Source organism: Balaenoptera physalus, assembly GCF_965194825.1.
Source record: "Balaenoptera physalus genome assembly, chromosome: 7".
In the NCBI taxonomy this organism is placed as follows: domain Eukaryota; kingdom Metazoa; phylum Chordata; class Mammalia; order Artiodactyla; family Balaenopteridae; genus Balaenoptera; species Balaenoptera physalus.
The window spans coordinates 45,039,684-45,052,423 of NC_138886.1; the positions used below are offsets into that span (position 1 = coordinate 45,039,684).

At 42.1% G+C, this 12,740-nt stretch overlaps 1 protein-coding gene across 4 annotated transcripts in view; it reads left to right on the forward strand.

The window, feature by feature from the left end:
• Nucleotides 1-12,740, forward strand: part of TRPM6 (transient receptor potential cation channel subfamily M member 6) — a 209,006-nt gene that overhangs the window by 67,024 nt on the left and 129,242 nt on the right. For 2 of the 4 annotated variants that reach the window (XM_082470799.1, XM_082470801.1), the window contains exons 4-5: nt 2,615-2,813; nt 3,929-4,040. In XM_082470799.1, the coding sequence (XP_082326925.1) occupies nt 3,999-4,040 (42 nt within the window). In that variant the 5' untranslated portion in view covers nt 2,615-2,813; nt 3,929-3,998. The remainder of the gene's footprint in view (nt 1-2,614; nt 2,814-3,928; nt 4,041-12,740) is intronic. The other 2 variants (XM_082470798.1, XM_082470800.1) reach the window with 1 other exon arrangement.

Consider the following 12,740-nt stretch of genomic DNA (forward strand, 5'->3'; position numbering starts at 1 on the left):
TGCGCGGGCCTCTCACTATCGCGGCCTCTCTTGTTGCGGCTCCAGACGCGCAGGCTCAGTAGTTGTGGCTCATGGGCCTAGTTGCTCTGCGGCATGTGGGATCTTCCCAGACCAGGGCTCGAACCCGTGTCCCCTGCCTTGGCAGGCAGATTCTCAACCACTGCGCCACCAGGGAAGCCCTACTCTTTCTTCTTGGTGCAAAGAAATAGAGTTGTTTCTGCTTTTTTTTTTTATGCAGTTAGTAACTTCTTTTTTTTTAAATTTTATTTATTTTTGGCTGCATTGGGTTTTCGTTGCTGCGAGTGGGCTTTCTCTAATTGCAGCAAGTGGGGGCTACTCTTTGTTGTGGTGCATGGGATTCTCATTGCAGTGGCTTCTCTTGTTGTGGAGCACGGGCTCTAGGTGCGGGGGCTTCAGTAGCTGTAGCACGCAGGCTCTAGAGTGCAGGCTCAGTAGTTGTGGCGCATAGGCTTAGTTGCTCTGCGGCATATGGGATCTTTCCGGACCAGGGCTTGAACCCATGTCCCCTGCATTGGCAGGCGGATTCTTAACCACTGCACCACCAGGGAAGTCCCAGAAATAGAGTTATTTATTGCTCATTTTTCTCCCCCTGGGCTGTCCAGAGAGGCTGGGAAGTATTACTGTGCAAATCCCCCAACAACCCTCAGCCCTATCCAAATAAATGAAAATGAACCAAAACCAAATCCAAGCTTCTAACAATTTTCTTTAGGAGAAGAGTGCATATATTAGAAACTATTCTTTAGTAGTCTCCAATAACTGGGACTCATCAAGATGTTCATGTATAGGGAATTACCTGCTGGTCCAGTGGTTAAGACTATGTGCTTTCACTGTGAGGGCATGGGTTCAATCCCTGGTTGGGGAACTAAGACCCTGCAAGCCATGCGACACAGCAAAAAACAAAAACAAACAAAAAAGATCTTCACATATAAAAAAAAATGTTCTCATACCCATTTTTCTCTGCTGAAAAATCAGCTGTTTCCCTCCATTTTGAAATCATTAGGTTGACTTTAAAAGTTAGAGTAGTGTCTTAAAACCATGTTAGATCAGGAATAAAACATTCACAATGTTCAGGGTAAAAACGAAGATCTGATAAAGAAGAAAACATAGTAGAAAAGAATGGGAAGAGGGAGAAAGGGATCAGGGAGGGCAAACAAGTGAGAAAATCTGTTTATGTTGATGAGTGTTACCAATGGTGCCCCAGGTACGGTTTCACTTTTGATTGTCCCTCCTCCCTCTATAAACTCAAACTCCTTGCAGACTGGACAATGTCGTATTCATCTTTGTTTTCCCAGCACCCAGCAGGATGCCTGACAAACAGTCTGTGTTCAGGAAATATTTGTTGGCTTGAATTAAACCACCCTAGACCACTAATGAACACCCTAAAATTTAAATTTCATTGCTAGCCGCTTGGCAAAGGTATATTTGTGGCCAGGAGATTTTTTTACGCAAGCTTTCAAGTTGTGTGAAGTGCCTGTGAAAGATACAGATTCCTGGGCCCCACCCCAGAAATTCTGATACAGATGGTCTAGGTGGGGTGGGTGGGGGCTAGGGAATCTGCACTTTTAACAAATGCCTCAGGTGTTTCTGATACAGCCTGGGAACCAAAGGCAGCTTGCAAACTAGCACACCAGATACCTTAAGCCCTGGAATTGTCCTGATATTTTAGACTCTCTGCCTTGAAGCTTGATCTGAAAAGAATACATGACCATCCTAACATGTAAATTTACCAAAGAGTTTAAACTGGAAGTTGGTAATTACAGTGCACCAACACTCTTAAGAATCTTGAGTTCCAAACGTCTAGTCTTCTTGGTGGGTCTGCAGATTTCTGAGAACTCCCAGTCTCTAGTGCTGTGACAGACCTAACAGGGGAGATGTATGGAGAAACACCAATCAAGAGGTGCTTACTTGCCTTAGGGGGGCTTCTGAATCTGTTAATTGCTCACAGATCATTAACATTTTGAGGGAGCTGGGTCAAGGAGAATGAGATTAAATGCATTAATAGAAAAACAAACAACAACAAAATGTTAATACATATATGAGATGTTCAAGTTTTCTAACAAAGAAAAATTAAAACCACATTAAGACATCAGGCTGAAAAAAGTGTCAGCAAATGTGAGCTCACTGGGCAGAAGTCCAGAATGGACTAAAAGGATAGGTGGTCCTAATTTGAAGTCAGTTAGGGATGAATGGCTAGCATTGTTAATTACAACACTTGTAATAAGTGAGCATCACCTCTGCCAACATACTGGGATTCACCCATAGTAACTGACCACAGCCTTAATCAAGACCGACTAGCCAGAGCAGCCCACCGAAAATAACAGAAATCACAAAGCTTTTGATCGTATTTTATGGATTTCAGTATAGCCTCTGAGGAAAGGGGATTTATTCGCTATCCTTCCCACTGTGTAGATAAACCCAGGCCCAGAGGGGTCACCTAACACCCAGTAACTCCCAGGTAGTAAACTGCTGGTTGTTAGGTTAAACCTCCTGTGTCCTCCCCGCACCACACTGACTCAACAATAACAGTACAATTAAATACGTCTGTGATGATGATGAAAATCCCATTTGACCCTTCCTCTACTCTTTGATCCAGGTAAGGTCGGAATCACCTCCTTTCTACACGGGAGGTAACTGAGGCCAAAAGATATTGTGACAAATCTGTAGGGCTGTAAAAGGCAGCGTGCGGAGGTGGAGCCCAGATCTGACTCCACAAGTCAGAAGCTCAGACAAGGCTTTGGCGGCGGGCCTGCAAGTCCAGGATGACAGCTCGCTCTGCGGAGGAGCGCTTACAGGTATGGTGGGCTGCCAGCCGGCGGGGCAAAGCGTCTTAGGCGGTTTACCAGATCTGAGCCCAGGGCCCTGGGTGCTTTAGGTGAGGCCAGCCACAAGATATCTAACTAGGATCTGGCATAGCTGGGATTTACGAAATACCTGCGCTCAAGTCCTGTGGTCTCCACACGGGTCTGATTAACATATCTGAGGGTTCGGCTACCGTAGGACACTTAAGGGCACGCCCCACAGCCCGGTTGCCGGAGCTGGAATGGGGCCAGCGCGGAGGTGGTATCCGAGCGGAAACCTAACGGGGCGGGGGATTCTGCTTAGGGCGGTGGGGACACGTCCCGGGAGAGGAGGCAGCTCTGTGGTTCCGCTCCGGGTCGGTGGCGGAAGAGACCGGACGTGGCGTGAGTCGGCTGCGGGTAGGAGAGAAGGCTCGGTCCGGAGCGGAGGGCCACATCTGGGCGGCGGAGATCTAGGGGACGGGACGTCGGCGCGGCTCTCGGTGGCGGCGGGAGAAGTGCCCAGGCCGCTCTGGGCGCCTCTGCGCGTCCCCGCGCGCCGCGCCCCGGACTCCCGGAGCGATGAGAGTGCAGGTCAAGGTAAACGCCGGCGTCCCAACCACCTTCCCCCGCCTCCCCCGCCTCCGCTCCACCCTCTACCTCCAGCCACCAGGACTCGCCGCCACGAAGCCTTAAGTCCCAAGCGCGATGGGAAGTTCTGGGGAGCTTGGGGAGTTAGGGAGAGGAGTGGAGGCCCTGGTCATGCCTTGGTCTCTTGTAAGGCTGCCAAACCTCAAACTGCCTGTCACTTAACCTATTTTTTGGACTGGCACACGTGGTGTGTGAATAAGTGCCATTTATGGTGCACATTTTATTTCTTGCATTTCGGCATGGTCTGGTTGTTGGTACTTTCTTTGGAGCCAGATCACCTGAATTAGCCTCCTTGCTCCACCACTAGCTACCATCTTGAGCAAGTTACTGAACCTCTGTGCTTTGGCTTCCTCATCTGGAAAATGGGATAATAGTTATAATTTGAACATTAAATGAGATGCTGTATATGCAATGCACTTAGAATAATGCGTAACATATTTAGCAGATTGCAAAAGTTTGGTTGTTATTATTTCATCCAGGCAATAATCCAATGAGATCTGAGTATCACCACCCACCCAATCCCACCCCACCGGTTAACAGGAAAGGAAAATGAAGCTGAGGGAGAAGAACAGAGTTAGGATTGGAACCCAGGCAAGTGCTTTAAAACACTAAGAATATGGATATCATACACAGGATTTTGAGCATTTGTTCCTAGGGAGAGGGTGGTTCATTATTAACTACCAATGTGGGAACTGAGTTCTTCAGTTTCTTTTTCCCTGTGTACAAATTTTGGTGTTTGATTTTTCATTTGCTTTGGATTCTTCCATAACTGATAAAGCATTAGATACTCTGGCCTGACTGACACCTGGGTTTGGTGAGAATCTGGCTGTTTCTTAGGTATCCCTCACCACCACCACCACGGGGTCAGGGGGTTGAAAATCATTTGAGATGGAACCCAGCAGGAACCTCCTTTTTGGGGCCAAAATTGGGGATTAGTACCCTCAGAAAGTATTAAACTTGCTTTAATAGACAAGGGTGTGAATAACATGTTGAGTTGATTGTACCCCAGAGGAGAGGGAAAGACCCAGGCAGAATATTGGCGATTTGCCACAAATTTTGGTCTTATCTTGCCCATTTACAATTCTCTATCATAGCTAAGTTTTTTTGGCAGGACTTCTATGACAAAACTCAAGCATTTGGTAAATATTGGACCTGAAATATGTCTTGCCTCTTTTTCTTTCGCCCTGGGTTTTTTATCATGGGTTTTCCGTATAGGCTGGAAAGCCCAACCATTTTCAGAATGATTCCCTTCACACTTCTGGTAGAATCATCCAGTATTGGAACCGAAAGTGGCCATCCTACCTGTAACTGTTATTTCTTTGTGTCACATCAGAAATCTACACAGCAACTATTTTCCTGTTTAAAAAACCAAAAAACAAAAAAACAAAACATGGTTAGGTAAGGTATTGTGATGTGGGTCTCAGTTGTGATTTTTCTCTTTTTTACTTCTTAGTTTGACTGAACTTGTATATACACATAGTTCAGAGACAAATAACTCCATAAGGTTCATTACTAAAAACAGCAGAACCTCTATCATTTTCTTCTTTTCAGAAAGAGCAGTCATGTTCATCTCTTTTAGCTGGCTGGTACTTCCCTGTGTCTCTAAATAATGCATATATTGCTCCCTCTTGATTTTTCAGGTTTAGTCATCATGTACTGACTTTCCAGCGTGGAATATGAGTATTTAGCTTTCTTTTGAGTTCCTTCACCTGCCACTCACATGCATCCTTCCTGTTCCTTCCATCTATCTTCAGAATGTAGCTAACTCATAATTTTTATTTAGGTCAATATTTAGTTCAGTCAACATTACTATGCCTTCCTATCCACTATTAAGAACCGGATTATGTACTACATGATTACTTTCCCTTCCTTACTATTGTTTTCCCCTAGAGCTGTCTTTCTGTGTGTGTTTGCAGAATTTTCTATGGAGTTTTCACTAATTTAACCACAGGTTCTTTGCCAGTTGTCTAAATCTTCTCTCAAGATCTTCCAGTGCAACAGCTATTTCAGTCAATTTTATCTTGTTGAATACTGCTCTTTGACCTGCTTTGCCTGTCCAGAATGGTAGCCCTTGATGTTGGATACACAGCTGTTACTTCTCTTTTTACCATCATTTTGGAGATTCCCTTTGCCTCTCTCTTATGCTGGATCCTGTTTCTTGTATCCCATGTCTTCTTCTTTCTTGATTATTTCCCATTGTTTTGGTGGAGCACATTCTCCAGTAGGTCTCTGAGAAAGGGTACATGTAAGGTAAACTGAATCAACATATTCTTTAAAAAAATTTTTTTTTAATTTTATATTGAAGTATTGCCGATTAACAATGTTGTGATAGTTTCAGGTGCACAGCAAAGCGACTTAGCCATACATATACATGTATCCATTCTCCCCCAAACTCCGCTCCCATCCAGGCTGCCACATAACATTGAGCAGAGTTACCTGTGCTATATGTCATGAGAATGAATCAATGTATTCTTATGACATATTATCCTTCCAGACTTTTTTTGCTTAAAAAAGTTCCACTGACAATACAAAAATAAGTTCTTTTGGTAAATAATTAAAACACTACAAATAGAAATTCAAACAGAAAGTTCCCTTTCTATCCTTTGTCCTCATTGCCCTTCAATCCAGAGGTACTCAAACCGTTGGGTTTGTAGCATATTATTTTGGTATATTATTATATACGTATGTATTTATTGTTTTGATTTGTGCATTTGCTTTTACATAAAGGGAATTATACTGTTTATTGATATGCAACCTGATTCCTTTAAAAATAGTTCTTGGACATCTTTATATGTCAATACATATTGATCCTTTCTTGGCTCATATGTTCAGATGAGCTGGATCAATCAAGATCAAGCATATAGCATTTTCTGAGCAATCACTCTTCTAGATTCACTCAGCCAACAAATATTTACTGAGTGTCAACTGTATGCTAAGTCCTGTTCCCAGGACCTGGGAATATACAGTTAACAAAACTTTTATTTTTGAGGTAAAGAGGGATAGTGAGATGATTCTAGATGATGGAATTGAGCTCAGCTGCAGCTTTAGTTAGCTTGTTTTTCCTCTCCTGGAGTACAAACATCATTCAATCAAGTCTGTCTGTCTGTCTATCTCTTCCTCTGTATAAAATCGTGACCATTACAAATTGAACTCCATAACTTGTGTACCACCAGAGCAACAGAATCATATCCCTGAGATATAGAAATAGATTTTATGAATAAACAAATGTGATATATACATACAATGGAATATTATTCAGCCTTAAAAAGGAAGGAAATCCTGTTACATGCAACATCATGGATAAACCTTGAGGACATTATGCAAAGTGAAATAGCTGGTCATGAAAAGACAAATATTGAATGGTTCTATTTATATGAGGTGTCTAAAGTAGTTCAATGCACAGAAAGAAAAAGTAGAATGTTGGTTGCTAGAGCCTGAGCAGACATGGAAATGAGAAGTTGTTTAATGGGTATAAAGTTCCATTTTTGCAAGATGAAAAAGTTCTGGAGATTGATTGCACAAAAATATAAATATAGTTAGTAATACTAAAACGCACACTATAAAATGGCTAAGATAGTAAATTGTACATGATGTGTATTTTACCACAATTTAAAAAAAATAAGAAAATTTTGACACAAATTCCACAGTGGGCTATGTCCTATACTTTGAATTCATGATTGAACCTGCTTTCAGCTGGGTTCAGCTTTTGCCTGAAATCATGGTTTTTCCAGGGCTTGGGGAGTGGGTAACAATACACTGCCCTGGAAACTCTTCTGATGGACTTGGCACCAGAACCTTTAGCATGTCCCCTTGTTGGGGACAGCCCAATGCTGCTTTTCCTTTTTCCACGAGTGTTGGCATTTCCATATCTCTGGGGAAAAGGTTCCTAAGTTGTTTATAGCACAGATAAACTTTGAGACTATTTCAGAGTTACACAATTGGGAGCAGTGAGAAGTGGTCATTTTGTTTGCCTTAGAGGTTTCATTCTTTCTCAGGCTTTGTAAGCACGTGCCTCTGCAAGAACCTCTTGGTCTGTTTTGATTGGAAAAGACGACTTTTACTCCATGGCACAGACAGGTGCCTTCCCTAGCTCTGGTTTTCCTGCATTTTCCCAGCTGGCATTTGCTTTCCAGACCTGGCCTGATGTGCAATGATCCTCTGCCATTTGCTGGCTCTGGATCTTGAAGCACTCCAAGATCGGATAAGGGTCAGATATCCCGGGATTGCAAATATGCTATGAGTTTTGATTGGAGAGATCAGCCTGGTGAATTGGGTTGTTCTTTATTCTTCCACCTCTCCCAACTATATGTGGGCATCATATAGAATTTCTTTCCAGGCAGACTCAAAGCCCAGTGGGGTGAATGACTATGAGCAACCAAAGTTCTCTCCTCACTTAGCCTATTGCGCACTCGGAGCTTCTTGTAAATAGTCATTTTTGACATGAGCAAACCACCTGGCCCAGGGGAAGAACCATTCCTGTTTATTAGGAACTTGTGCTTTCTGTAGCAGGGCTACTGGTAACCTTGGAGAAAACACACTCTTGGGAGTCTTTCCCTGTCCTGAGAGTTTAACATTCTCTTTATCTTCCTTGGGCTATGGGCCAAGAGGACCGCTCAGGTTGCCCACACAAACCAGAGAGATTTAAGTCCAGGAAAAATTTGCTTGTGATTAGAAGGTCATAGAGCCTGAAAATCATATGCCATTTTGGAATGTCTAGCAAGTTCTTTCCTTTCTCACTAATTTCCCTCAGTTGCTGCCGAAAAAGGAACAGGATATGGTAATTGTAGACTCTCTAGAAATATCAGCAGGGAGGCCAGAAGAGTAATGAAAGAAACCAAGAGTCAGAAAAAGTAGTTTTACTGCTGATTGCGCACTCTCCTGGCCTCGGGCAAGTTAGGTTGGTTTCCTTATCTATAAAGCAAATGACCACTATTTGCCGGCCACTTCTTTCTAAGGGCTCTGAATGTGCTTTTAGTTAGAGATTCCTTTGACAATCTGATAAAAGCAATGGATAATCGACTCAAAAACTCAAAGTAGAGTGGAAACCTGACCTGCTGGGCACTCAGGCTTACTGGTCAGTGTAAGCTCTGTCTAAAAATGGCTGCCCACCCTTGGCCTTAGCAGATTGTTGCAAAGTTGGAATGCAAGCCTAGTATTGCCAGATTCTGGTTATTTATTTATTTATTTATTTTTAAATTAAATTTTATTTTTTTTTAACTTTCCTTGTTGAGGAAAATGCAGATGTATAGACTCTTTCTTGAATGTGAAACCCCTGGGTTTTTACATTTTACTAGTTGCTTTAAAGATTTTTGAAAACACTTTTATGGACTGAACAAAACACATTTGTGGCCTGCTTTCTGCCTGTGGGCAGAAGTATATCTGTATTTCGTTTTCTACTATGGTTAAACCCAAATTATTTATGGTTTATTTTTGGGCTTTTCTCTCTTTCTTTCTGTCTGTGCCACTCCCCCCTTAAAATTTTTTTAGCGGGTTTATTGAGATATATTCACATATCATATAATTTACCTGCTTAAAGTATACAATTTCATGACTTTATTATCTTTACAGATTTGTGCATCCATCTCCACAGTCAATTTTAGAACTTACTCATCATCCCTCACACTCCTTAGCTCTTAATCCCTAATCCCTCCCTCTCCACTAGCCCTAGGCAACCACTGATGTACTTTCTGCCTCTATAGATTTGCCTATTCTGGGCATTTTATGTAAATAGACTCATACAATATGTATGCCTTTGTGACTGATTTCTTTCACTTAGCATAACATTTTCAAGTACTGGTATGTGTTATAGCATGTATCAGTACTTCATTCCTTTGTATTGCTGAATAATATTCCATTGTGTGAGTACCTCACATCTTATTTGTCCGTTCATCAGTTGATGGATATTTTTGTTGTTTTTGCTTCTTTGTCTGTACTGCTATGAACATTTGTGTACAGGTTTTTGTGTGGACATATGTTTTCACTTCTCTTGGGTAGACACCTAGAAATGGACTTGCTGGATCATATGGTAATTCTATGTTTAGCCTTTTGAGGGACCTCCAGACAGTTTTCCACAGCAGCTGCACCATTTTACATTCCCACCAGCAATCTATGAGAGTTCCAGTTTCTCCCCATCCTAGCCAATACTTTGTATTGTCTGAACTTTTGATTATAGCCATAGTAGGTGTGAAGAGGTATCTCATTGTGGTTTAGATTTGCATCTAAATGATTAATGACTAATGATGTTGAGAATCTTTTCCTGTGTTCACTGGTCATTTGTATACCTTCTTTGGAGAAGAGTGTATTCAGACCCTTTGTGTGGCACTTATTTTTGATCCAGCTCTTGAGATTTTCTTATGAGAAATGCCCATCTTCATATCCACACAAAAGTTGTTATACAGTTTCTAGGGATTCCTGACCCTCTTGATATCTCTCTATGGGTCTGAGGATACCCACAGAGGATGTGGTATAAAGTGGAGATTTTTCTGGGCACTTCATATGCTTGATCTCACTCATTATTATCTATTAAGGACCTCATGGGATTTGTATGAGGATCAGATGTTCAGGAATGTGATTTGTAAACTCTAAAACACTATTCAGCTTCAAGGATTAATACAGGTGCAAATTCTGGGGGTAAATGATGGTGAAATGAAGTTGTTAAGGGCATGAACTTGAATCTGACTGCCTATGTTTGAATCCTAGTGTTATTTTTATGAGCTATTGTGTTCTTGGAAAAATTACTCAACCTCTCTGACTCCGAGTCCTCATTTGTAAAACGGATAATAACTGCACCTACTTCCCACATGCTCTTGGGCAGAGTTAGTATAAACAATGTGCTTTGCGTTGGGCAGGTGGGTGCATAGAAAGTGCGGAATGAATTCTTAGGTTGCTACTGTGGACTAAATGTTTGTGCCCCCCCAAAGTTCATATGTTGAAGTTCCAGTCTACAATGTGATGCTATTTGGAGGTGAAACCTTTGGGAGGTAATTAGGTCTTGAGAGAGGAGCCCTCATGAATGGGATTAGTGTCCTTCTAAGAAGAAACACAGGAGAGATGAGTGCTCTCTGCTATGTGGCGATACAGTAGGAAGGTGGCCTTTGTAAACCAGGAAGAGGGTTCTCACCAGAGCTCAACCATGAGGGCACCCTGATCTTGGACTTCCAGCCTCTAGAACGTTGAGAAATAAATGTTTGTGGTGTAAGCCACCCAGCCAATGGTGTTCTGTTACAGTAACCCAACTGCCTAAGCTACCCACTATTTATATTATCTTATAGAACAGAACAGGTTATTAGCTTATAGTGGAGCAGGTTGGTCTTTGCATGTGAAAACAGCTTTCATCTTTCTGGAAAAATTAGTTTTCCTCTACTGATCTTTTAGAGAGCCAAGAGTTTTTTTGTAAAATGAATCTGTAATCTTAGGAAAGAGAATTTTCCTCCCAGAAGGATTTAAGTCCAGAGGGTACTTTACAGATCCTTAGCCTGGATCAGTTAATCCTGTCTAACCTTTGTTACCACTGTTAGTGTCTGCTTTAAAGTGATTTAAAACAAACAAACAAAAAACAAACCCCCCAATCTTTGTCCTTATCTGGCCTAGAGAAACTCAGTTTCCAAGTAGGCAGTTTTGCTCTGTGATCAGGTCAAGTGAGTAGACATTGTTGGATTAAAACAAAGAGGGTCCAAAGTCTTAAGATTTAAATGCTTTATAGTATTAGCTAGAGTCTTTACGGCAGTCTTTTTTTTTTTTGGCTATACCGCACGGCTTGTAGGATCTTAGTTCCCCAACCAGGGATTGAACCCAGGCCCTCTCGGCAGTGAGAGCGTGGAGTCTTAACCACTGGACCGCCAGGGAATTCCCTAAGACAGCCTTAAGAAAGGCAAACTAGGAGGGAGTCAGTGAATTGACATAAGTCTTTACAGATTGGATCTTTGTTCTTGGATGAAATAAAGAGGCAAGCCTCTCCGGCTCATGTTTTGGTTTCTTGAGCTGCTTACAGATGCTACCTTTTTTTTTTTTTTTGGCCACACTGCATGGCCTGTGGGATCTTAGTTCCCTCACCAGGGATCGAACCTACGTCTCCTGCATTGGAAGTGTGGAGTCTTAACCACTGGACCGCTAGGGAAGTCCCTTACAGCCACTGCCTTTGAAAGAGAAACCACATTTTGAGAAACAACTCTTTCAGTGGAGACATTTCAGATGGAAAGTGCATCTTGCTGGCTGGTGTTCGGGTTCAGCAAATACTGAGTGTGAAAAGCAGGGTGATAGATGAAGGAATAGGAGCCATTTACCCAGAGGAGGACCTCTGAGGCCCTTCTCTGTGGGGTCTCCTTGATGTCAGAGTCTTTCATTTCAGTTTAAATGAAGGGAAGAGCTCTGTAAGGTTCAGGCCAGGAGAGAGTTTCTGAGAATTATTGGAATCCCAGTATTTTGTCAGTTTTATTCTCTGACCCACAGATAATGATTCGTGTGTCTGTGTGTGGCGTGTGGATTTTGTTAAAGAAAATTTTTTCATGACATTGTTAAAATAGCAAGGAAGACCAGTCAAGAAAAAATGACTGCAATGTGGGTTTTGCAGGAGGGAAGAGAGATCAGGCTCAACTCCAAATACGAGGGAAGTGGAGATTTATTGCCAAGGAGCAGGATGGGGTCAGTGGATGGAAAAGGGTCAAGAGGAAACATCAAGGGCTAGGGGGATTCTTGCTAAACCAACTCAACAGGATTCTCGCTGAAGGTGGGCCAGAGTAGAGTGATCAGATAGCAAGCATGGGAGATTTTTGCTAAATTAACTCAGCAGGATTCTTGATAAAAATGGACTAAATGGGCCAAGGACAGAGCCCAAGTTTGGGTCCTAGTTAGCAAGAGGACTCAAGTCAGAAAGAGCCTGACTCAAGTTTGGTCAAGGGAGAGAGTCTTCCTCAGTTTGCAGCTGGAGGTGACTAAGCTAGAACATTCTTCTTTATAATACAGTCAATCACAAAATAGGTGAGCATCTGAGCAACACATTCTTTAAAGAAAAAAGCTGCTTTTCTTTTGTTTAATCACTCTTTTAGAATTGCCTTTTTAGGTCATTTCATGGTCTCTTCCTTATGGATAGAGTATATTTCTTCTCATCTTAAAATAGCAGAAGAAATTAAATGCAGAAGAAATGTCTTAATAATCAAAACCCAGTGAAAATGAAAACCTGTTGTGTCGTTTGGCTTCTCAATGACTTAGAGAAAGGCATTGTGCAGTAGCTATGTTCCCTTTTCCTTCCTGAATTGCATCAAAAGTACAGTCAGTTTCTAAACAACAACACTG